At 38.2% G+C, this 23,991-nt stretch overlaps 1 protein-coding gene across 1 annotated transcript in view; it reads left to right on the top strand.

Annotated features, from left to right (window-relative positions):
* Positions 1-9,584, top strand: part of CUNH12orf4 (chromosome unknown C12orf4 homolog) — a 28,075-nt gene extending 18,491 nt beyond the window's left edge. The window contains exons 12-14 of the mRNA XM_021382045.1: positions 5,903-5,960; positions 7,188-7,255; positions 8,248-9,584. Coding sequence (XP_021237720.1) covers positions 5,903-5,960; positions 7,188-7,255; positions 8,248-8,340 — 219 coding nt within the window. The 3' untranslated portion in view covers positions 8,341-9,584. The remainder of the gene's footprint in view (positions 1-5,902; positions 5,961-7,187; positions 7,256-8,247) is intronic.
* Positions 9,585-23,991: the final 14,407 nt, after the last annotated feature.

Here is a 23,991-nt window from a genome sequence, read left to right as displayed (position 1 = left end):
TGAAAATTCTAAAGGATGTGCTTCTATATAAATGTTAACTGTTAGTAACAGAATATATTATTTCAGAAATATACTTCTGCATCTTTGTATTAGTGTCCTTTTTAGGGGCGCAAATGCAAGTAATCAACTTGGAGGCCTGAGTTATTAATGGGACCCGATTACTGCATTTCAGAAATGTGTAGACCTTTTTTCTTAATCAAGTCACCAAGTGACTATATTCATCTTTTTCTTTCTTTAAACATGTTAGTTTTAGCTTGCATTATATGTATGTATTTTAAAATACAAATAGAACACAAGACCATGTGTTCACTGTGCTTTCAGAAAATGTTGTTGCTGAATGTGTGAAACTGAAGAATGATCTATTTGTGTGGTGTTGGATTATTAAAAGATTCTGGTAAAACACTTTACCTTTTATATTAAACTTGTGGCCTGTACGGTAAGCCAGAGTTAAGCCCAAACTGAATTGAATGAACTGCGTTAGCAGCATAGTCTATTACAGTGCTTTGCAGCTGACCGACCTAATTTGAAACTCACAAATCTGTGACTTGTTGAAGGAAAAGTGAATAATAACAGGTTTCTGAAGGTTAACGTGAACTTGGTGCCTTCAGCAGCTCCAGTTTTGAATCTACATTTACCACCTACATTTAAAAAAAAAAAGTTTTTGTGCAGTGGTTAACCAGGGGCACAGCTGCAGAGATATCTGCCACCTTCTCTGTGACAGGCATTCATCATGAGTTTGCTTTGTGTGTTTCCCAAAGGATTTCTTTTACGGCTGGATGAGTAGTGTTTATAACGTCACAGAAGTAATGAGTGTATCACACTTCACTATTATTGGGACTTCATAAAAAGCTACTCTATTTTTTTTTTGTAAGAAAAAAATCACATTCTGTTTTCTTTGATTTGTCTTATGACTCGAACAGTAAGAAATCCAGATTTTTTTTTTTCTGTTCTGATCACTAATTTTAACAAAGGAAGGAAGCTGTGTTTGATATTTGGGGAAGACAAAAACAAACAAGATCAAATTTAGGACAACAGAAGTATTAATGTCTGATCATTGCACTGAAATTAATATAAACTGAACTGAGAAATGAAATGGTTCTAATGACATGGCATCACTAAAAATGCTAGAACTGGCATAGTTCTGTGGTAGTTTCAACATGCAGGCCATTTTATGCTGTCATCCATATAGCAACACAGAAGAAAACAGGTCACTTCAGAGCTCTCAGGCGGCTATCTATTTCATGCATGTGCAGAATAACCAGGGGATCAGGGCCAGTCACAAAAGGTAGGTGCTGCTTGACCAACTTGATCTTCTCTTACTAGGTGACCTTCCCTATGGATGTAGTCTGCAAGTAAAGCCTTTGACACTGTCTCTCATAGCATTCATGCAGAGAAGCTGGCAGCACATGGCTTGGACAGATATACTCTTCACTGGGTAAAAAACTGGTTGGATGGCCAGGCCCAGGAAGTAGTGGTGAATGGACTTAGATCCAGCTGGCAACAGGTCTGTACTGAGGCCAGTCCTGTTTAATATTTTTATTGATGATCTGGACTAAGGGATTAAGTGCAGCTTCAATAAGTTTGCAGATGACACCAAGTTGAGAGGAAGTGTTGATCTGTTTGAGATCAGGAAGGCCTGACAGGATGATCTGGATAGGATGGATCAGTGAGCTGAGGCCAGTTGTATGAGGTTCAAGAAGACCAAGTCCTGGATCCTGCCCTTTGGTCACAACAGCCCCATGCAATACTAGGCTTGGGGCAGAGTGGCTGGAAAGCTGCATGGTGGAAAAGTATCTGGGGGTGCTATTCATCAGCTGCCTGAACATGAGCCAGCAGTATGAAAAGGTGACCAAGAAGGCCAGACTGGCTTGTATCAGAAATAGTGTAGTCAGCAGGACTAGGGAGGTCATTGTCCCTTTGTACTCAGCACTGGTTCAGCGTTCAGTTTTGGGGGACCCTCACTACAGGAAAGACATTGAGGCTCTGGACTGTGTGCAGAGAAGGGCAGTGATGCTGGTGAAGGCTCTGGAGTGCAAGTCTTACAAGGAGCGGCTGAGGGAACTGGAATTGTTCAGTCTGGAGTAGAGGAGGCTCAGGGAAAGACCTCATCACTCTTTACAACTACCTGAAAGGAGGTTGTAGTGAGCTGGGAGTTGGTTCTCTTCTTCCAGGTAACTAGCAATAGGATGAGAGGTAATGGCCTCATGTTCCACCAGTTGGGTATTAGGAGAAAATTTCTTCTCAGAAAGAGTAGTGAGGTATTGAAACAGGCTGCCCAGGAAGGTGGTGGAGTAAGCATTCCCAAAGATGTTCAAGAAACACACAGATTTGACGCTTAGGGACATGGCTTAGTAAGCATGCTTGTGATGAATTGACAGTTGGACTTCGTGACCTTAAAGATCTTTTCTAACCTTAATGATTCTATAAGTTATCGAACCCCTGGGCTGCACACGGCCCTGGACAGCTGGTAATGCAGTCCCACAAGATCATAAACTTTTAACATTATTGTGACTTCTAGTGATATTTGTTATGAGTTGATTGCGTGTTGCTCGAACACAAACTGCATAGATAACAATGGAATGCTGTGAAGAGAAGGGTGAAGTGCAAGGCTAACTCTGCTTCTTGTATCTGCTGCACACAGTCAATTACATTTCGAGCCAGATGTGTTACACATTATGTGCACATGTGCCACTCGGCAAATAAAGTGCAGTGATGACCAGTAATAATATTGTGTCCTGGTTTCAGCTGAGAGAGTGTGAATAGCACACCAGTGTTTTGATTGTTGCTGATTGACAGGAGCATGTCTGGGACCAGGCCAGGCTGCTTGGCAGAAGAGCTGCTGCTCAATTAGGCAAGGGTTTATTCCATACCACGTGACACCATGCAGAAGGCTATAAAGCTGTGGAGAGTTGACCAGCGGCCAGCTGCTGCTTGGGGATTAGCTGGATTCCATTTGATGGGTAGCAACTAATTGCATTGTGGACTTATATATGTTTCTGTATGTATGTATACACACACAAAGATAAATATAGATATCATCACATTTTTGTTCCTGTTTTCCTTTTGTTTAGTCTTAGTAGATAGTTTTATCGTAACCCACTATTTTGATCCCAGTTCTCTCCTCCTGTTCCACTAAAGTGAGCAGGGGGTAGAGGGTTGTGGAATGAGCAAACAGCTGTGTAGTGTTTACCTGCCTTCTGGGTTAAACCATAACGTATTTCAGCTTACCTACATGTGTATGCCTATGAAGACACATGTTCTTTGTTATTAAGCAGGCACGTAAGTTTTCTGATTTAATTATTAAAATTGGGCTTGTGTTATTTCATAAGATAGTTTACTATGTTAACATGATCACTGAGGAAGAAATATCCAGAATACTTGTGCAGTGCTGACAAACTTTGTAATTTTGAACATCTCCAAAAGCTCACAAACAATATAATTTGCAACATGTTTTTAATTAATTGTACGATATGTATTTGATTAGTGTTTTTGTAATAATTGCCTAAATAAGTATGTCATTTTGCTAAGTCAGGCATGCTAAAAGCAAGTTTACAGGGGATGCATGTAATACCTACATTTATTCACTTTTTCTCAGAAACTGTATATTCACTAGATTGTGTATTTAACAGCAACTTTTTTTAATGTGAAAGGAGCATAATAAGTTAAATGTTTTATGATAAAATCTAAAACAGATGAAAGTACAAGAAAAAAATAAAATTCAAAATGTCAGAATTAATATGTATTTAAAAAGTGTTGTTACTTATATACATTAACTATATATTTTATATTTGGCCCAAGACAGTTCCTTTTTTAATCAGTGCGTTTCAGGCAAGCCAAAAGGTTGGACAACCATGAGATTATCAATGTGTGTATTAACCTTTAATTTTTCTCCTCTTACAGTTTCCCACCTTAAAATGTGTAGCTGCTCATACAACGTATAGGATTTGTGTAGGTGTATTTCAAGTAAACACCTTGCTAATTCATCACTTATGGAAATTAACCATTGAAATAAGATTTGAAATCTTTGTTCCATGAGAAGTTTCTAGAATTTAGTGTTTTCTTTACCTGGTTATGACATGGCTTTCTGCAAAGACTTAAATATGCTCATAAATTTAAAGAAGCAGTAATCCCATGGAATTAGTCTGTCAGTGCAGCTTTGCAGTGTATCTTTCCAATCGATTAAGTTGACCTTTTTTTTTTATTTTTACCAGCAGAAGAAATGTTAATTTGACAACAGATAGTTTAATCCTAAAATGGAGTAGTGTGTGGTCTCTACAGTGAACAAAACCAAAAGCCCCATGCATTTTTTAACTTGCTGGAATGTTATTAATGAAAGCTTACCAAAAGTGATAGGGTTTTGTGTGTTTTCCTATCCCTTGTGCTGTATTTTGAATTGGTACTCACTCAATCCTCTGTTTTCACTACTGTTAATTAATTTACAAATAGAGAAAAATTCTAACAACATGTGAAAGTCATAAGAACATATTTTTTAAAGATGGATTGGAATTGAATCACTACTGTGTCATTGTCTGTTCTTGTGGCTTGCCAGCTGTGACGTTCCAGATTCAACCTATTATTTCCCTGAGTGCCCACAAGATTTAGCATCTATGTTCCTCTGAAAAAGTCCAAGGAATAGTGTCATATCCGGCTGTTTCAATCAGTCCTTTTTAGGCTAGGTCCCTTTATTGATTACATAATGTACTTCTAAATTGCCCTTAGAGTAAGAGACTTTCTTTTTAGACATTTGTTTTTAACCTAAGCCAAAACAGTGATCAAAACTAGCAGTAAACACCTACATTGCTTGTGACAGAAAGCAAATGTAGGCAGTTAAATTATAACAAAGACTGAAAAAAGTCTGAAAAGATATTTCTAAGCTTAGGCTAGTTTTAAGATATTATGTATATCATGTATGGAAGGAGATGCTTCTATCTAAATAGAAACTGGCTTTCAGTAGTTGTTTAATCCAGACACATTCAGTATACTGTTTCAGTGTTACTAGTCTGCATTCTTGGATAACCTTACTACTCAAAATTTTAAATCCTGAAATTAAGCTCCTGAAATATGACAGGTTGCAGTGTTTGACACTGCAGAATAGGTGAAAAGAAAATTATGTAAAGCATAAATTCGAAAAGGCACTTACACATGGAATCAAATTTATCATTCTATATTCCTGTTTTTAGACTAGAAAGTACACATTTAGATGTTGGAGAGCACATCAGAACAAATGGATATTATTTTTTCTGATAAGTACTTACAGTGACAGCCTTTCTGCCTCTAACTAGGAATATTCATCATAATATAATTCATGTTATAGTTTACAGGAAAAGAATGCTTTATGTACTAAAACATTTAAATTGTTGCTTAAATTATTTAGACTAGTGCATGTAGCCACATATTACAGTAACTTATACCAATGTGGCTTCCATATCCTATCTTGTTATTTAACTTGAGGTAAGAATTTGCTGTCTGGTTATATCTGAAACTCACCCAACAGATGATGGCTTTTGTTTGTTTTAAAAATTCACCTTTAGAAGAGGAGGTTTTTACATAAGGTGTATGGGTATGCCAATAAGCCTAAACCAGAATCATCAGAATAGCTGGTAACCATCAGTTACTGCTGTTTAGTTGTGGTCAAGAGCCTTTTTTGGCTATCTGAAACACAAATCTGTCAGTTACAATTTTCTGATGTTTATATATATATACATGCATATATATACGATATATATCATATAATAACACCTGTCTAGAATTCTCTAGAAAACTGAATCCTTCTTCATGGACTGTGATGCTGCTCGAATACCTGATAGGAAAATATGGTTTTATTATTTTAAAGAATTTCCTTGCTGCAGTTGTTGGTTCATCCATTCGCATTGGACCTTTTCACGTATTCATTTATTTTTAGGAAATGACCATTCCATGGTGCTTAAAGAGAGCAGAACTTGTGTTCAAGTGTGTCAAAGGTATGTTAGTGAATGCTTCAGCTCTCTTCTAGAGTTGAATTTGATGACATCCAGCCTTACCTCAAGCCCACTGCTCCAAAAAAGTTGTTTCAGTAACTTATTGATTGTTAAAATATTGGTATTTTCTCTTTAAAATTATTAACTGTCATGTTATTATGGGACTATCTTTAGCATCAGGAAATAATCTTACACTTAGAATGAAGACTAAAAATATTTTGAAAATATTTTTACAAATCACACATAGTGAAAGAAAAACCCCTTACTGTTTTTGAGCAGTCTCTCAAGGAGGGCAGGAACTGACAGTTGTCAGTATACTTTCCAGTGTCTTTTCTATTTTAATTTCCTCAAACAATGAGAACTCCTCGCACTTTTAAGGCTAGTTTATACGCTAACACATCTCTTTGCTGGAAAGTCATCAGATTTAACATTTATTTCCTGTCTTTTCCAATTGTATTATTACTTACTACATTCTTGTGTATTGCACTTAAATACTCACAGCAGGCAGTCATTTAGAGCATTTGAAGTGTTAGTAGTGTAGTATTCTCTCTACTACTTACTTCAGGAACCTTGTGCTGTTATGACCTTTAGTGATTCACAATGGGATATCATCCATGTAACCACTTTCATTATATAAGTATTTTTTGAAAAATCCTTAAGTGTCACCAGTGTGTTCTGGTGGATCTTGTAGTTCATCAGTTCATGTTAAGAAATGCTAGCACAAAAAAAAATCAAAATCTTAAGTTGATCAGTGAGCACTGAGTTTTTTCTACGTAAGTTAGTTCAGGCTGTTTCTTTTCCTGCCAGATGGCCGAAGTACTTTTGACACATTTAGGCTTGCACTCATTCATATGGATATGATCATATCAGAACTAAAGAAAAGAGTTATTTCTCAAATGAAGGGAAGCTATTGAAAGAACTCATAGCAATCATGTTTGGAGAAACCTCTCACTTCTGCTGACATACACTCTTCTATACTGTAGCTGGGTATTTTGCTCTTCAAGGCGTTCCATTTTTCTCAGTAATTCCTCATTAGATTTTCCAGTTAAATAAGGTTTCAAAGTAGATTAGCCAAGTTGGATTTGAATGTTACAAACAATGACAATAGTTAAGACAGTTTGAATCCTAACTGCGTATGAAAACTTCCTGACTTCCTCATTGCTAGGTAAGAGTGTAATTGAGAGGGAAGATTGTATAAGTAATCCATGTAATATGAATATTTGTTTTAAGGTTTCATGATGGAAATGGCCTCATGGGATGGAGGAATTTCTCGGACTGTACAATTCTTGGTACCGCAGGTAGGTTAAACTAAGTTTGTATCTAACCTAGGAGACTACTGAAACAAGAAGTTAAATGTCAGTATACCTAAGTTTGATTTCTTTGTTGTATCCTGTTTTATTGTTTGTTTGAACTTAAACTAGTCGCTGTTGTTTTGATTCCTTGCTTACAAAATAGGAATAAAAGGGTTTTATATTTTGGGGTATCCTTTAGAATATTCTGAGTGTACTAAAAATTCAAACTGGGAAGTTTGTCTTTACAAATAGTGAGTATGTTACCTTTGAAAAATATACTATTTGCTCTTATTTTCTCTGAAGAGAACCTTGCATTATGTAATGTTAGGCTTTTGTTAGTCATACTGTTCAACATCTTGGAAAATTGCAGTGAAGAGAGCTCAGTCATGCTTCCACAAAATAATTACTCTAGATGTTTGAAGTTAATTGTAATAAAGATTCCTAAATGATTTAATTTGGAGCTTAAACTCATCTTCAGGAACAGGAATCTTTCCAAGTGTGACCAACACTGAGGTGTTTTTGTTGTTTTTTTTTGTTGGTGGTGGTTTTCTGTGTTTTGTTTTATTATAAAAAGTGGTGCTGGAAGTTGTCTAAAAAATCAGTGTTATGTTAGGAAAGAAAGAACACGTATTTGTTCATGAAGTAATAAACTAATGAACAAGGAGGAAGCCAAGGATAAATGAAGCTGAATATAATTCTGGAATTCAGAGAGCTGGAGTCCTGTATACAGCAAAGAGCACTATTGTCATTCTTCAAGACAGAAGTACTTGGAATAAGAAATCTGCTGGGTACATATATGTCACATTACTATACAGTTTTTTGGTCAATCTTTTGATTGAATTAAATAGAATTATAGCATGCATTATGTAAAAAATCTTCTTGGCCTTCTGAAAAACGATACTCTTAAATGTCAAGAAATAAAGTTTAGAGAGATTCCATTCTTCTAAAGTACAGCAAAAAAACCAAAGCTTACTAGTTTATCTTTTTTTTTTCCCCAGACAATTTCTGAGGAATTGTTTTACCAGCTGAGTAACATGCTACCCCAGATATTCCGAGTATCCTCTACATTAACTCTAACCTCTAAGCACTGAGTTTTGTGCAACAGTAGGATGTATCCTGTTGACAGAAGAAGAGGTTCTGGAGAGTTGGTACTGGAATATCTCTTTTCTGAAGCCTGATGTTCCTGAACTGTTATTTGTTGCAATTTCAAGAATAATGTTATTAGAATAAAAGATAAAATGCTACCTGTACTTGGATGTTAGCATTTCATTTTTACCTCTCTCATTCGTTTTCAGCACACATTAATATTGAATTCTTCACCTTTTTCTGAAAGACATTAAATGCAGCTAGTCTTATGGAATCTATAGATACAATATTCGAGGTTAAGTAGTAGGAATAAGAGCTTATGGAAGCAATAGGATCTTCTGGGCAAAACAGGTGATTCAAGTTGTCTGATTTTAAAAACATTTTCTGAATTTGCTCAGTGATAGTTAAAGGAGGAAAAAATTGGTGTCAAGTATCTCCTTTTTAATAATTTTGATATTATTTGTCAGAGTTTTCTTTACAAGGTGAACACAAATCATATTACTGCTTCATTTCAGCCCTTAACCATGATAAAATGAATAACATGAGAACTCTTTTTAATCTGTTGCATTTTGTAAATCACTGGAATTATTAAAAAGTAATCAAATTAATGTATTAATGTATCTATAATTTGACTTTTCTTTAAATTATCACTCCTCCCTTATTTTATGGTATATTGTCCTTTCGCTTTCTTTGAAGATCTCACGTCAACAAGTCTGTCATGCTCAGTTTAGCAAGAGCACAATAGCATTCTGGAATCTCTTGCACAGGTATATTTTGCTGCTTATTATCAGTAAGTTTTGCCACTAAACAATCTATTTGGAAATGCCAGGGAGACAACTCGGGATGCTTGTATGACATTTCTTTATTTATGACAGGATTCAATTTTTACCTAAAAAACTATCTCATAACCTCCTACCTCCCCTGATGGGAAGCCAGGAAAGCTGCTTTTACCCCATCTTGGACACTCAAGCTTTTTGACTTGTTTATGAACGCTGGTGACTGGAAGTAATTCTTAAATGTAGAGACTAGGCACGGGGAACGTCCTGTCTGAAGCTGGTATTTACAGAGTTCCTAGAGGAGTTAGTGTCACAAGAAAGCAGCTGAGGTAGAGAAGGTCTCAGGTAAAGTCCACAGTTCTGTTCTATAGAAAGCACTGGGAATCCTGGCAGGGCTCACTTTGAATATGTAATCTTTCTATGGATTGCCAGATTTTGCATTTGAAAACTAAAAATAAATTTGAAATTATTTACTTTTGTCAGTGTGACTTACTATCTTACTTAGTTTAATAACTGTGAAGAATGTAAAATTTTGTTCTAAGGAAGTTACAATTTAGAATTCTTACTGAATTAAAGTAATATAAATAAGTTCATGATATTTAGAAATTCATTATGTAAGTAACAAACTCTTAGCTTAGTATTTTTATTGAATCCTTCATGCTGTACAGAAGTCTCTGATCAGATACCTATTGCTGAACTATCAAATGCTTTCTTTTGCTGTGCCAGCAGCTTCTAAAGAAGAATCATGCAAGTAATGACCTAACTTGCTTTTCTAGAAAATAAGGGTGTGTACTTATCTAGAAGGAGCTTGATTAATCCTATTAGAGCTAATTATACATTACTGGTTGGAAGCTGAAATCAAACTCCAGTATGAGAAAAGGAAGTGCTCTAACCATGATTTGGTTTCTGAAAGATTTGGTAGCAGAGTATTCCTTTTTTTCTTTTATCACTTATAAGACTTACTCTGGGTTATAAAAGAGGTCTGGGTTATGGACTTGGGTGCTTTTTTTTTCTCTTCTGTCAGTTTATCTACCAACAAATAACCCACGGAACACCAAAAATCCTTGAGCAAATCACCTGGCTTATACTGTCAGACCGTTAATAAAAATTGCGTCCATGTTCTCCTTTTATTTTGTCAAAAACTCAAGACATGCTACTTAATTTGGTAATTTTTGTTCTAAAAATGCAATAAATTTCTAAGAAAAAAACTACCTTTTGTGATAAGTCCTGCTTTTAATTTTTTGAAGCTGTGTGTTTTCAGTTCTCAGTGGATTATATGTAAAATTCACCGTAATAACCAACTGGTCTTTGATACAAAAAAAGAACAAGGTCTAGTGGTGAGGTTTTGGAAAGGCAAAATGGTAGGAGTGGTGCAGGGAAACTATTAGTTATGCTTAAAATTGTGTGGAAGATTGTGTCTTTTAAACATTGAATTGACCTCCCAAAATCTGTCAAAAGAATTCTTGATTAATCTATTACTCCTGCTGTTCCTGTCTGTTCCCAGAAAGTAGTGTTAGCATCATCTTAAGCTCTCGTTTGTTGTAAAAAAACAGAATACAGACTGAGATGACCTAAACTGTTCTTTCTGATTGATCTGTATCTGGCAGCTGGACAGGCCAGTAGTACACAAACTGCAATTTACATAAAGCCATGGTGGGAAATCCTATTTGGGCCACAAGAAACTGTTTGATATTAAGAGGAAAACAACTTGATAGGCAAATTTTCTGTTAGTATATGCACATCAGCATTCCTTGAAAGAATAACACTACTGAATACCTTAAAAATGTCTTGAATTGTGTACGTGGGTGGGCTTGTATTAAATAAGTTGTTCTTGCTATGAAGAGAAAGAACAGATTTATAGACATAGTTCTCACCAGAATGGTTTTACCCTGGTGTAATTCCAGACGTTTCACTGCTGGGAGTTGTCGCTGTCTACAGTGATAAGAAATCGGATCTGAGGTCTTTCCTTCTACAATAGTTCACTCTGTAACAGAAGTTAATAAAGCACAACTGGAATATGTTATTCCCAAACTTTTCCCATTGTATGAGAGATGAGCAAAGCCACAGAAGGCAGTTATGGAGGGAGAATATAACTTAAAGGAGGAAATTACAGCTAACCCAGGTCTGTTATTTATGTGAGCATGAAGCTGATCAGTTCATTTGTTCTGTGCCTCATTTTTCCCCTTGTTAGAGAAAAGTTTAATTTATGCTTGTACAGTATTTTGAGCATTGGTCTTAAATGCCACAATTAGTACTATTTCTTGTCTGTACTGTATGCAAACATACAGTGCTGCTGCCTGGTATCCAGGCCAAGTCAGAGATGTAAGGAAATGTCTATCTTCTTCTTCTATCTTTGCTTCATTGTGATATCAGGAAGACCATTAGTGTTGTACAAAAATCAACTTTTTACTTCATCCTGCATACTGAATGTTGTAGGTTTCAGTAGCAACCACAGAATTGCAGTCCCATGGGACCACAAAATTAGAAGAATGTATTGTTAAGTGCAATTACAAACAACCTAGTTTCTGCTTATGTAAGTGTGAGGGTTTGACGTTATGCTAAAATTGTGTTTAAACATGGAACTGTAATCTTACCACAAAGTTCAGAAGTAGGTGGAACAAAGCAATCATGGGGAGCTGCATTCAAAGATCACCCCTGTCAGTCAGAAAAAGCAAGATAGCGATAAACTAAGTACCTATGTAAAATTTGCTGTGCTTGGAAACTACCTCCCAGGGCCACCTTCATCAATATTCTTTAAGTGAATAAGACTGTAGAAGAGCATCTCCACTAGGAGAAAAACAAATTGAACCTTGATCTTGGACAAGTTGAGCAGGTATTCAAATGGTAGGCTCCTATACTTATTGGGAAACTATACAGTGACAGTGTTTGTCAAGATCCACATCAAAAACTCAGCAGATAACTAGACTGAGAGTATGTCAACCTAATTGATAATCTGATTGACCATCTGGATCCAGACAGACAGCTTTTTCCAAGTTGGCTTGATATGCTGACCAGTTTTAAATGTGCACAAATCAGCTTACCATGAAGAATTCCCCATTACTTCAAGATGTTTTTACTGGGAAAGACAAAGCATTGGGTAGCAAATCCTTTAGTTGAGTTGACAAGGAGAGTCATGTGCTACATGGCATTATCATCTCTTTCCTGATGTACATTGCTTCATTTGCAGCAATGTCAAATATCATCAGAACATCTTTGAAACCCAATGATTTCAATAGGAGTTCAAGGCCTGTTTTCCCCCTCATAGTAATGGAGCCTGTACGTATAAATTTACTGTCTTGAACTGAGTAGTTACCAGACTTGAAGCTGGTTTGGTAGTCTCCCAAAAGTCTTATTTTAAGTGCCTTATACTGAACCATAACAGCATCTGCCAGCATAAATTATAATTCTCCAAAATGCTCTGTACTCATTCATACAAGTAATTTATAGTGACTGTTTCAACTTTGTTCCAATGAACTCTTTTAAATCCAGGCAGAAATAGCATCACTCCACAAACAGGGGCCTGCCTTCTTCAGCCACTCCCTGTGTGCATCTATATTATCACTCTTCTGTGTGCCTAGTTCCGCAGCAAAATCCCTACCAACACAAGCCAACTAAGCCTCCTTTTTTGAGACATAAATCTTTCCTTGTTCACCAGTAAACAGTGGAAATTGTAGCAGGTCAATGACATGAGCTTTCCCTCAAGCTTGACCAACTACACAAGAGTATGTGAATGCTTCTGTTGACTAGCTTTTTGGAAACCACTGTTGGAGTGCCAGTTGTTATTCTGGATATATTTTTAGCCATTTGGGGTAATTCTTCCTGCCTGTGGAAGTGGTTCTTTCTTTCAAGCAGTCCATAAATCATGGGTAAGTCCTGCAAGTTGATGTTACTAAATGCAAAATGGTACATACCACTCTTGTGTTGATAAGTAGCCTGCTCAGCTCTGTTCATTGTGCCTTCCTGCTAAGAAATATAAACTGCAGATAAAAATATTGTTAGCAATTGCTGCAGCTCTGCAAGTTTTACTTGATTTCTAAACCTTCAAAATAATTCAGGGAAGTGCTGCATAACACTAAAGGATATTTTAGTTTCCTTGGTGCAGTGCAATTTCTGCTGTTTTTCAGCAGATGGGAGTTGCTGTGCACATCTGATCCACTGATTCTTCAGGTCTGCCTTTAATAATGGGCACTATGCGCAGTCCTCAAGAAAGACAAAGTCTTGGGTACCTACTGCCTGTGAGTCACTCGGTGGCTGGCAGTTATTGTGAATCCCATCAAAGATGATGACGTGCAGGCAAAGCTAAGTGATGGGTGTAGAATCACAAAATTGTAGTGATTAGAAGAAACCTCTGGAAATCGCCTAGTCCAAGCCCCTGATAAAGCAGGTTCCCTAGAGTAAGGCAAAGGGAAGTGTCCAGGCAGGTTTTTAATATCTCCAGAGAAGGAGACTCCATACCCTCCCTGGGCAGCTTGTTCCATCGCTCTGCCACCCTCAAAGAAATTTTTTCTCGTGTTCAGATGGAACACCCTATGTTCCGGTTTGTGCCCTTTGTCCCATGTCCTGTTGCTGGGCACCACTGAAAAGAGCCTGGCTCCATCCACTTGACACCTGCCCTGTAGGTATTTATTAGCAATGATAAGGTCTCTCTGTTTTCTCCGGGCTAAACAATCAAAGTCTCTCAGCCTCCTCATAAGGTGCTCCAGGCCCCTAATCATCTTTGTAGCTCTCCACTGGACTCTCTAGAATTTCATTTTCTTGATCTGGAGATCCCAGAACTGGATGCAGTATTCAGATGTGGCGTCACCAATGCAGATTACAGGTGGGGAGAATCTCCCTTGATCTTCTGGCCATGCTCTTTTTATTGTTCCCTAGGATACCATTGGCCTTCTTGACCGCAAGGGCACACTCTGATCAACATGTCCATCAGGACACCCAGGTCCTTCTCTGCAGAACTCCTTTCCAGCAGGCCAACCCCTAACCTGTACCAATGCATGCAGTTATTCCTCTCCAGGTGTAGGATACTGCACTTGCACTTGTTGAACCTCACACAGTTCCTCTTTGCCCTACTCTCCAGCGTGTCCAGGTCTCAGTGAAGCTCTGGATGATTAGCCCATGGCACACAAGTGACCATGGCAGTACAGAGAACAAAACTTCATGTCCTAGTTACCACAACTTTTTTTAGGAATCGCCCTGTCTCTAAAGTACCTAACACCCAGGAAAGTGAAACTCTCTATGTATCAAATTATCTAGTCCTTCTAAAACACCTGGCTTTGGCTAGAACAATTTATTCTACTAAGTCAGTAGTAAAACTGAAGGACTCAACTGATTGAATGATATATGTGGTAGACAGTCACACAGAAGACAAGCCGCAGACTTAAAGGTTTGGCACTGAAACTACATTCTGTCCACTATGTAATGTTAGGACAGATTATGGAAAGACAAGAAGTAGTTGATGAGAAAAACTTTACTGCCTGGGAACACTATCAGGCTCTAGAAATGTTAAAATTATTTTAAATCATGTGGATATTAAAAATCACATTAGGAATGTACTAGATGTTGTCATGCAGAGAAGAAAGCAGCTTTCGTCTTAGTGAAACTTAAGAGTCTGTTTGTCATTCCCACTGCCTTCTCTCCAGCCCTAGGTGCATGTCAATTCCACCACAGGCACCTTGAGCAAGAAGGATTCTTGCTTCTTGTTTCTGTGTTGGATGGTTGATTATTTTTAATGTTCTAATGCAGTGTCTACTGGACATTGTGTTCTGTGATGGTAGACTCCATTGCATACTCCAGAACACCAAAGTACTCACTCAGTGCTTTAGAAGACCTTTACAAGAGGCTTCCAGCCAGACCAACATATTAAAACAGCCATTCTCTCACCCCTTTAAAACTGCAAGATTTGAACTTGAATTGCTCAGTTGCTCTGCTATGACTGCTATCTCTGAGCTACCAGCTTAACTACAGTTCAGTTCATGAGCCTGTCTTAATTCTGACATATATGAAACACAATATGCCCTCCTTAATATAAAAACCTTATGAAGGTAAGAAAATTCTTTGCTCATCAACAGAATAATGCATATAAAAATAAAACACTGTGTTCAAGAGGATGATTCAAAGCAATGCTGAGGGAAGGCTTTCAATATGATGAATGAGAAAACTCTTACCAGACAATTCCTACAAAATCTGTTTAAGCTTCTTTTTTCTGTAAAGCCCATTTACACAGAAATCACAGAAATTGAAAAGCTAAAGCACAAAACCTTCACATGATGGAGCTTTGTTGGATACAATTATACAAGCTGACTTTGCAGTTAGTCTCCTCCATTCAGCCACATGCTTAAGCCAAAATCAGGGCTTTATGTGATAATGGTAGTGTGTTAATGTGTGGCCCTGCTGAATTTTGCGGAAGTTTTGATATTGGCTTCAGTGGGGCCAGGTCTTCATTTCCCACTAACTCTTGAAATATACAGTGGATAAATAAGATGAATGTGTGTAAAATATGTAAGTGTAGACAGCAGGTCAAGGGAGGTAATCCTTCCCCTCTACTCCGTCCTGATGAGGCCACATCTGGAATACTGTGTCCAGTTCTGAGCTCCCCATTCAAAAAGGACAGGGATCTTCTAGAGAAAGTCCAGCAGAGGGCCTGGAGCATCTTCCCATACAAGGTGAGGCTGAGAGACCTGAGACTCTTCAGTTAGAAGAGAAAGTTGAGAGGGGATCTCATCACTGTTTAGAGATATCTAAAGTGTGGGAATCAAGTGGATGGGGATGGACTCTTTTTGGTGGTGTGCAATAGAACAAGGGGAAACAGGCAGAAATTGGAAGAACTTCTTTTCTGTGAGAGTGAGAGATCACAGGAACAAGCTGCCCAGACAGATTACGGAGTTTCCTTCTCTGTTGATATTCAGAACCCATCTGGGCACTTTCCTGTGCAATGTACTCTAGGGAGCTTGCTTTAGGACAAGGGTTGGACTTGATATCTAGAGGAGATCCCTTTCAAACTCTACAATTCTGTGATTCTGTGACATCAAATATTTGCAGCTTTTCTAAAGAAAAGGTAAAAAAGCTACATAGCAGCCAGATCTAACAGCTCAAAATCCAGACAGCCTCAGAAGAATGACTCAATTCCTCACTCTCACCAGTGCCTCATGGCATCTTTTGCCAACATTACCCCTTTCAATTTCATTTGAAAACCATGAGTTATGAAACTCATCCTTGCAGAATTGAGATATAAAGTAAAAGAGTGCTAGATTAATGTCACAACATAGTTAAAGCTACAATAGACGTGTTTTTTCAGTCACTATATATATATACAGCTCCTCACCATTCTAGCATATATGTCCCAAATCTCCCTTGGATTGTGTATTGATGTAGATAATGTAAATTTCATGAAAAAGCAACAAATCAATACATTCTTCCATGCTTCATTCACTTTAGTAATGCTGTTCAGTTGCTATTCAAGTTTTCACATGTTCTCTTTTCAGAAGGGAAATTTCTGAATTTTTAAATTGCAGTTTAAAAAAAAAGGAATAAAAAAGGAGAAGGGGAAAAAAAAAGAAAAAGAAAAAAATTCACTGCAAAAGGTTAGACACCATCCCGTTTATTCAAAAGAGCACCCTAGTCAAAGAATTATTCTTAGCTCTATAGTGGTCATCATATGCTAGGTTAGTTGGGTATCTCTCTATGGCTGGAAATATGGCATGAAGGTCAGCCACAGCTTGATCTTTTCTAGAGCTGGCAACACTCTCACTTCAAGTGGAAGGTTAAACTATTTAACTTCCAGAAGTCCCTTCCAACTAACATTTCTATGATGGTATGATCTCATACCTGTATTACAATTAAAGGGACTGTGTTAATTAAAAATATATATATACGTGAGATGTGCAAAGCTCATTAGGGGTATTCATATAAAACAAGTTTGAAGGAAGTTTCCTTAATAGCGATTCTTTATCTCCGTACACCATGTTTTAGACAACAAGATTATATTTTATTTTTGTTTGACAGCAAGGAATAATTTGCTAAAAGCAGGCACTTCCTAGTTTTTCATCTCCCTATATTTATTTAATGAGAAGTAGGCATTTACTGATGAGGATGATCAGCACCCTTTTCTGGATGTGAGATCCACCAGACGAGCCAACTGGTGTGGCTCTTTCCACATCACATTACAGATGGAGTGGGGTTACTGCCTACCATGGATATGGGACTCAGAAGGAAAGCAAAAAGCCTTTGGGGCTTGTTCGGGTCAAAATATGGGATAATCTCTCTTCCAGCTAAAACAGATCATGTCCACTGCAAAAACTAAATACCAAGTCAAGATGAAGAACTGATTTACTTATGACTACAACTCTGCAGAACTGCGTAGGATCCTGATTCAGAAAGCAAGTATTTGTGTAACTGCAGACATATCCAGTATGCTCAGACTTAAAATTATGCTTATAATCGGATTTTATGGCAACAGAAATTGTCATGGCCAAAGTGGCAGGCAAGGGTGTTGTCCTTCTATCCACAGTGGACTCAGCATTCAGTGGTGCTTCTAATCCATCTTGGGTATCTTTTGGAGTGCATGACCTAGACTTCACACAGGGCTTTCACTGGTAATGCATCTGGTATACAGCGAGGATGTGCACCATCCACATGTTCCCTGGCTTCTGGAACATGTGACAAGAGTGGTAGCTTCTTTCATCCCTAATTTCAGCCAAGTCCAGCTTCTAATGGCATTCTTTTCCCTTGATGGTTGTCACAGAGTTATCTCTAGATCCATCTGTGCCCGTGACAGGGGGACAGCAGGCCCACAGACGAGGGAAAGGGAACAAAAAGGGAAATTAAAAAAAAAAAAACAAAACAATGGCAACAATCTGAGGATGAAAGTTAATTTTCTAATTATAATAGCAGAAATACAAGTTAGTTGGGATTGAAGCTAATAAACCAAATAAATGAGAAACAGCGTCCAAAACTGAAAGCCTTACTCTTAATGCTGAAGGTGAGATGGCTAGGGAGCACACACTGCAGTGATGAGCAGTAAAAGAAGGGCCAATCTCGTGACTTAGAAGCAATTTTATCTTTCCCTAAAAATGGAAAATGGAAATGGAACAATGAAATCTTCTGGAAGATGTACTGCTTCTTCTCATCTGAGAACCAGGTACCCAGAAATATCGACAGTCCACAGAACTGGAGCATTAACTCTTTAACTCCCAGTGCACTACAAGATGTTATGATGTAGAATACCGATAACAAAAAAAAATCATAAAACCGTGACAATGGTCAAGTCATTTTCTGGAGAAAGCTGGATTTGAACATCTCCAGGCCAGAGTGGGCCTGAAATCTGAGTTCTCACCTCAAAGAGATTGAAACAGTACGATGTTTGTACTGTTTCTGTTGTACTATGTTTGTATGTACTATGTACAAACAAATATATACAAAAGTCCAGAATAACCTTCCTTCCTCTTCAGTACTTCAGGAAGGTTTGGAGTCTATAAATCCAGACTTGACAGAAGAGTCTGAAACCAGGAAAAATGGTGGACTTTGGAGGCACCCATTAGAGTTCCTCTATAACTGAAGTAGACAATGCCTCCATGGTCACCGTGCTGGCTGCTGTCATTCTGGGATCACTAATGTTCCTATGGTGCTGCACAACCTGACAGGATTCATCCCTAGTCTTCACTAGGCTGTGAGCATGGTGTGTGGGCACAGGCTGGAGTAAACTCATCAGAAGAGGAGAGGAGGCTTGAGCTAGGGAGACTAGAAAATTGGAGGAACTCTGGACCTCCTTCAGTCTCTAGCTGCGATTCTTCCCCCACCCCCACCTCTATGTTCAATAGGCAAAACACTAATCAGAATGCTCGCTGAATCTCTGTAGGCAGAGGTGGCTCAGAAGAACCCTTCAGTTGCCTTGTATTAACTGACCCACCACTGTTTGAGTGAAAGGCAGCAGCAAGGAGCAACAGAAGGTGAAGATCTTTCAGCTGATGACAATGGGAAGAAAACTCAGTCAAGACTGACTTACTTAACAGAGGAGGGCCATGGAGACAGTACTCTAATCCCTATGAGAAGGGGAAAAATGAGGGATTTGGATATTTCCTGCTAGTGCTATTCACCAGCATTTTCAGCTTCCAGAAGAGAAGTCAGCAAGAATGTTTTAAGTGCAAGCTGTATGCAGCACATGCTGGGTATAGATCATCACTGGGTGAGAGACACATTCAGTTGTGATGTTCAGAATCCTCAGACCATGCATATAAAGGAAAGCTCTCCCCAGTCTATCTTAATGCCAAGTAATCTCTCAATTTCTGAGTATTCAAACTAAGGCAGTTTAAGCAAGCTGGATCTCAGATGGGATTTTCTGCTCTTTCTGCCAGGCCAATGTGTATGAAGTTGAATGCATCTCAAAATTAGGGATAATAGGAATTCCGAGTCATCTGGGAAAGAGCGCATGCAAAAATATGAGGACACAATCAGGCTGTTACCTGTGTTCTGATCACACTAATGGTGATACTTGCTGTCACAGGTAGATCTGTGAATGAAACTATTCTCAATAAGTAGCATTCTGTCCAGTTATAAGTAATTGCTCAATTACCCTCCTGCTGCATAAACCGTCTCAATTTTTACAGTGGAATCATACACAAGCCAGACCTGCCAGACACTTAGAAAAACAAAGCAAGACAAGAACAAAGGTGGCAAACACAAAGCAACCAAAGAGATGTAGGGATGGTTCAAGCTTGAGATGGCAATAAGATTTAGCAGGAGATGTGTAAGAGCCCTTCACCTCCTGTATGTGTCAGCCACCCAGTCACAACTTATAACAGTCCAGGATCCATTAACATTCATCCCCGTAGCCAATTCTTAGATTGATTTCTCAAGGTAGATTTCATTGTGCCATGAGCACAATTATTTTTCACAACACTGTTTTCATGATAGTTTATTACACATTAAATTAAAGCATTCCCATGTCTTCAGACTTTTTGTAACAGCAGGAGAAATGGTGGGCTGGAGGAGACAGCTGAACTTACATGTGGTATATCTCAGTTTACTTAAGAAGAACCATTTTACTGCTGCTGGAGGAATGTAGCAGAAGGTCAGTGCTGAAACCTCACAAAAGAGAATGGAGCACACATTCCAGCTGCGAACATATGCTCACGTCCTGCTTGATCAAAAAGGAAATTTCAGAGCTCTGCTACATGTTTGACTTGACACTGCTCCATGTTGCCTGTCCAGTGTGCATCAGAACAAACTGTTCTTTAATCCTGCCTGGAATACACATTCTGTTAAAGGATGATGTCTCTGATGCGAGACAGCTAGGGAGCACGTACTGCAGACGAGCAGAAGGGAAAAAAGGGGCAATCTCGTGACTTGCAAAGAGTTTTATCTTTCCCTCTGCATGGAAAACAGAAACAAAAAGTCCTCTGGGGTATGTAATTCTTCTTCTCTTCTGAGAACCAAGCACCTGGAAAATCGGTAGTCCACAGAACTGGAGCATTAACTCTTAACTCCCAGTGTTCTGCATTTTCCCTGCCTATAGCAGGGGGGTTGGAGCTAGATGACGTAAGGGGTCCCTTCCTACGCAAACCATTCTATGATTCTATGATGTTATGATGTGGAATACCAGTAACAAAAAATCATAAAACTGCGACAGCCACTCATATCAGAAGCATCAGAAATGACCATTTAAAGGCAAGCAAGGAGGTAGTCTTAAGTCAGAGAACCTTGCAAAGCTTCATGATATTTGGAAAGAGGCCACTGATGTACTTAGTACTTACAGCCAGTTCTTCAATGGCTCCCAGACTCCACTGTGAAAAATGGTGCTAGTATTGAGGACTCAATGCACAAGAATTGGAAGATATTTTGACACAGAAATGGTTTTCCTTCTGAAAATTGGACTTGCAAGCTTTATGAGTATTACACAATGGCCATGGTAATAAATTTTATTTAAACTCTAGGTTTATTAATCCCATCTTGTCTTTGGTCTGCATCTTCAGTCAGTTCAGCTGTACAATACAGTCATGGACCATCTCAATGAATAATGATTTAGAGAGCACATAAAACATGCTTCATGAATAGAAGAATCCATCACTAGCATCAGATTGACAACAATTATAGGAAAATTTGAAACAACGAAGGTAGCATTGCCATTCAGATGAAACCTGAAAAGCTTTTATGCAGACCAGCATTAACAAATAAACAGCCCTGCCCCTTCCAAGACATAATTCCTGACAACGGTAGAGGTTGGGGGAGCAGCTTTGCTTTTAGAAAGAGGTTGGGAATCCTGGTGGAGAGCAAACTGAATTTGAGTCAGAAGCTGTGGCGAGGAAGGACAAATGCACCACACTGCAATACCAAGAATGTAGCCTTTTAGCAAATCTGATGAGTTCCCCACAATTTCCAAGATAAATTTCCATATATAACTGCAAAACTTTGTTTCAGAATCTTCAGTATCTTTGAATACTACATCATCACATTTCTGTTTCAAAATGATGTAGGTTGCTCTTCCTCTCTTTCCTTTTTCATTTCCTGGAAAGAATTCTTCCCATTCTTTCATCCTTCCTAATGTCATCCGAAATCCAGGAAGAAAACTCCCTAACTCTAATGTGGTCTTTCCTTTATCCCTCACAGTACATACTGGATGACTTGACAAACAAGCGTGTGCTCTCAGAGTTCAGGTTCTACATTTAAACAGTTAAGGCATACATATGCACTACATTGGCATACATATTCATTCTTTCCCAAGAACTCATTAATATATGCTAATGTCCCTCTGGGTATGCATGGTAGAATCTAGGGTGGTCATACACCCACTTACTTTATCTCCATTTTTCCACCATCAGCTTAATCACTGAGACTTTTGGCTGACCTTTAGCTGTTTTTCCCCAGTTTAGCAAATTTCCGTTGCTTGTTAGGACATAATAAGCAACCCCCAAAACAATATACATGAAAATCCAATCCAGGTCCTTGCACATGGTGAAATGCAAAGATAAGTAGTTTATTATGACTCCACTGCTTCTTGTGAAACAGAATTAAGAGAAAACAAGGCTGTTCACACACCAAGCAAAGTTGAAATGGAAAGTTTTAGAATTAGCGCTTATTGATTCATTTTGCTAAACTAATATATTGGTCCTTAAACTAATATACTGATCCCTACCTCTAAACAAACCAGCCTATGTCACTAACATAGTGCCCTTGTATAACTAAATCTTACCAGTTATATGGCCTTAAACAGTAGAAGGGGAATTCCTAGAAACTACAGCATAATGTCTCCAAAATTGTAATAACTTTGCCTGTTCCTTCCTTGGCCATCATTTTTAATACTTTCTCACACTTTCTTCTTTCCTTCACTGTGCAGTATGGACATTGTTCTCAGATTCTCAGACAACAATTTTCTCAAAAAAAAAGTAATAATTGTAATAATTTAAACTGATAACCTAATTCCTACAAAGACTATCATAACAAGTCTTATATATCTGATTCTTTGCTAATGGTCTAAGATTTACAGGTTTGTATTACAGTAGCTTATTCTTTAATTATTCTTGTATTCTAATTCAGTGTTTTCACTCCTTTTTCTAACTCCTGTTTAAAAATTTATTAATATCATTGTCATTTAACTGTTCACTGGATAAAGAGTTCTGCTGGACAAATACTCTGCTGCATGATAGCCAAATGAATGAGCAGTTACACCTTTGTTACTTTCCCTGCTCCTTGCTTTTCGTGTGCAAGCACTTGTGCTTCTGCCTAGCAATAAAGCTTTGCTTTTACCACATGCTAGTTTATTGTTCAGGTAAGAATTTAGTTGCAGGTCACTGAACTAAATGAATAGCTTGTAATTCTCTAACAAAAAAAAAAATCTGGCTTGAGTCTTGCGAAGAAGCTAAAATCAAAATCTTACAGAAACTGTTGCTTCCTCATCCCAGCCCATGCTCTTTCTTACCTAGCAGCAAACAAAAGCACTCTTATCTCTAGAACAATCATAGAATGATCAGTACTTTCCTTTCTTCACCCATCCTTGGCATGGAAAATATCTGTGTTACAATCAGTTTGGCATGAGTAGCTAAACTCATCAGTCTAGGTTAGTCTTAGTCCTCAGAAAGATCTGTATGAAGTAAGAGCTTCTCAGCAGACTCTGACATCACTTGAGCCCTGTTTTCTGTGTCACTTGTTTTGGTGTTGAGAAATCAAAAAATATCCTTTTCACTTTGTATTACATAACAAAGAAATAAAAAGGAGTTGCCCACCCACCCTCATTTACTTACTTCTAGAAGCTTCACATTAAGAGCTACATGCAAGGAAAATACCAGCTCCATCTTTCAGCTCAAATGATGTTTTTGAACCATCAAATACTTCAAGCTGATAACCATCTGATTTTAACTCCTGGAGTTTGATGGCAGACATTTTGGACATTTATGAGGAGGGAATGTTATAAGGAGAAAATACTTACCTTTAAAAGTGGTGTAGCCTTCAGGCCTGTATTGTGATTGTCCTCAGCTGCTGGCTTCTCTTCCTTTCTTGCTGCTGCCTGGCAATGTGAAGAACTTGCTCAGCCCACCTGCCCTTGCTTTGGAGTTAGCACTGCTTAGAGCAGGAGGCTGTACTTAATGAACTCCACAGGTCCCTTTTAATGTTAATGTTCCTATGACTGTGACTCAGTCAGAGGTGTAGAGAATCAGATGCTTAGTGGAGACTGATACTTCAAATGTCCTCCATTTGTGAGATATTACATGGTTGCTCTTTCTGTACATGCAATAACATGATATGAACAGTGCAGAATAATGCTGAAACTAAATAAAAGAAACACCCCAGCTAGAAACAAAGAGTTTCTTCCATGGGTGGGGTAAAGCTTAGTTTGAGAAAGGTGCCAAAGGCATAAGAGGAGCAGTGAGAGGCAGCTGGAGTCCTGTGACTGCT

This window comes from Numida meleagris, unplaced genomic scaffold, assembly GCF_002078875.1.
Source record: "Numida meleagris isolate 19003 breed g44 Domestic line unplaced genomic scaffold, NumMel1.0 unplaced_Scaffold165, whole genome shotgun sequence".
NCBI classification, from domain to species: domain Eukaryota; kingdom Metazoa; phylum Chordata; class Aves; order Galliformes; family Numididae; genus Numida; species Numida meleagris.
The sequence above is the reverse complement of the archived record's forward strand: the minus strand, read 5'-3'. Positions and strand labels throughout refer to the sequence as shown.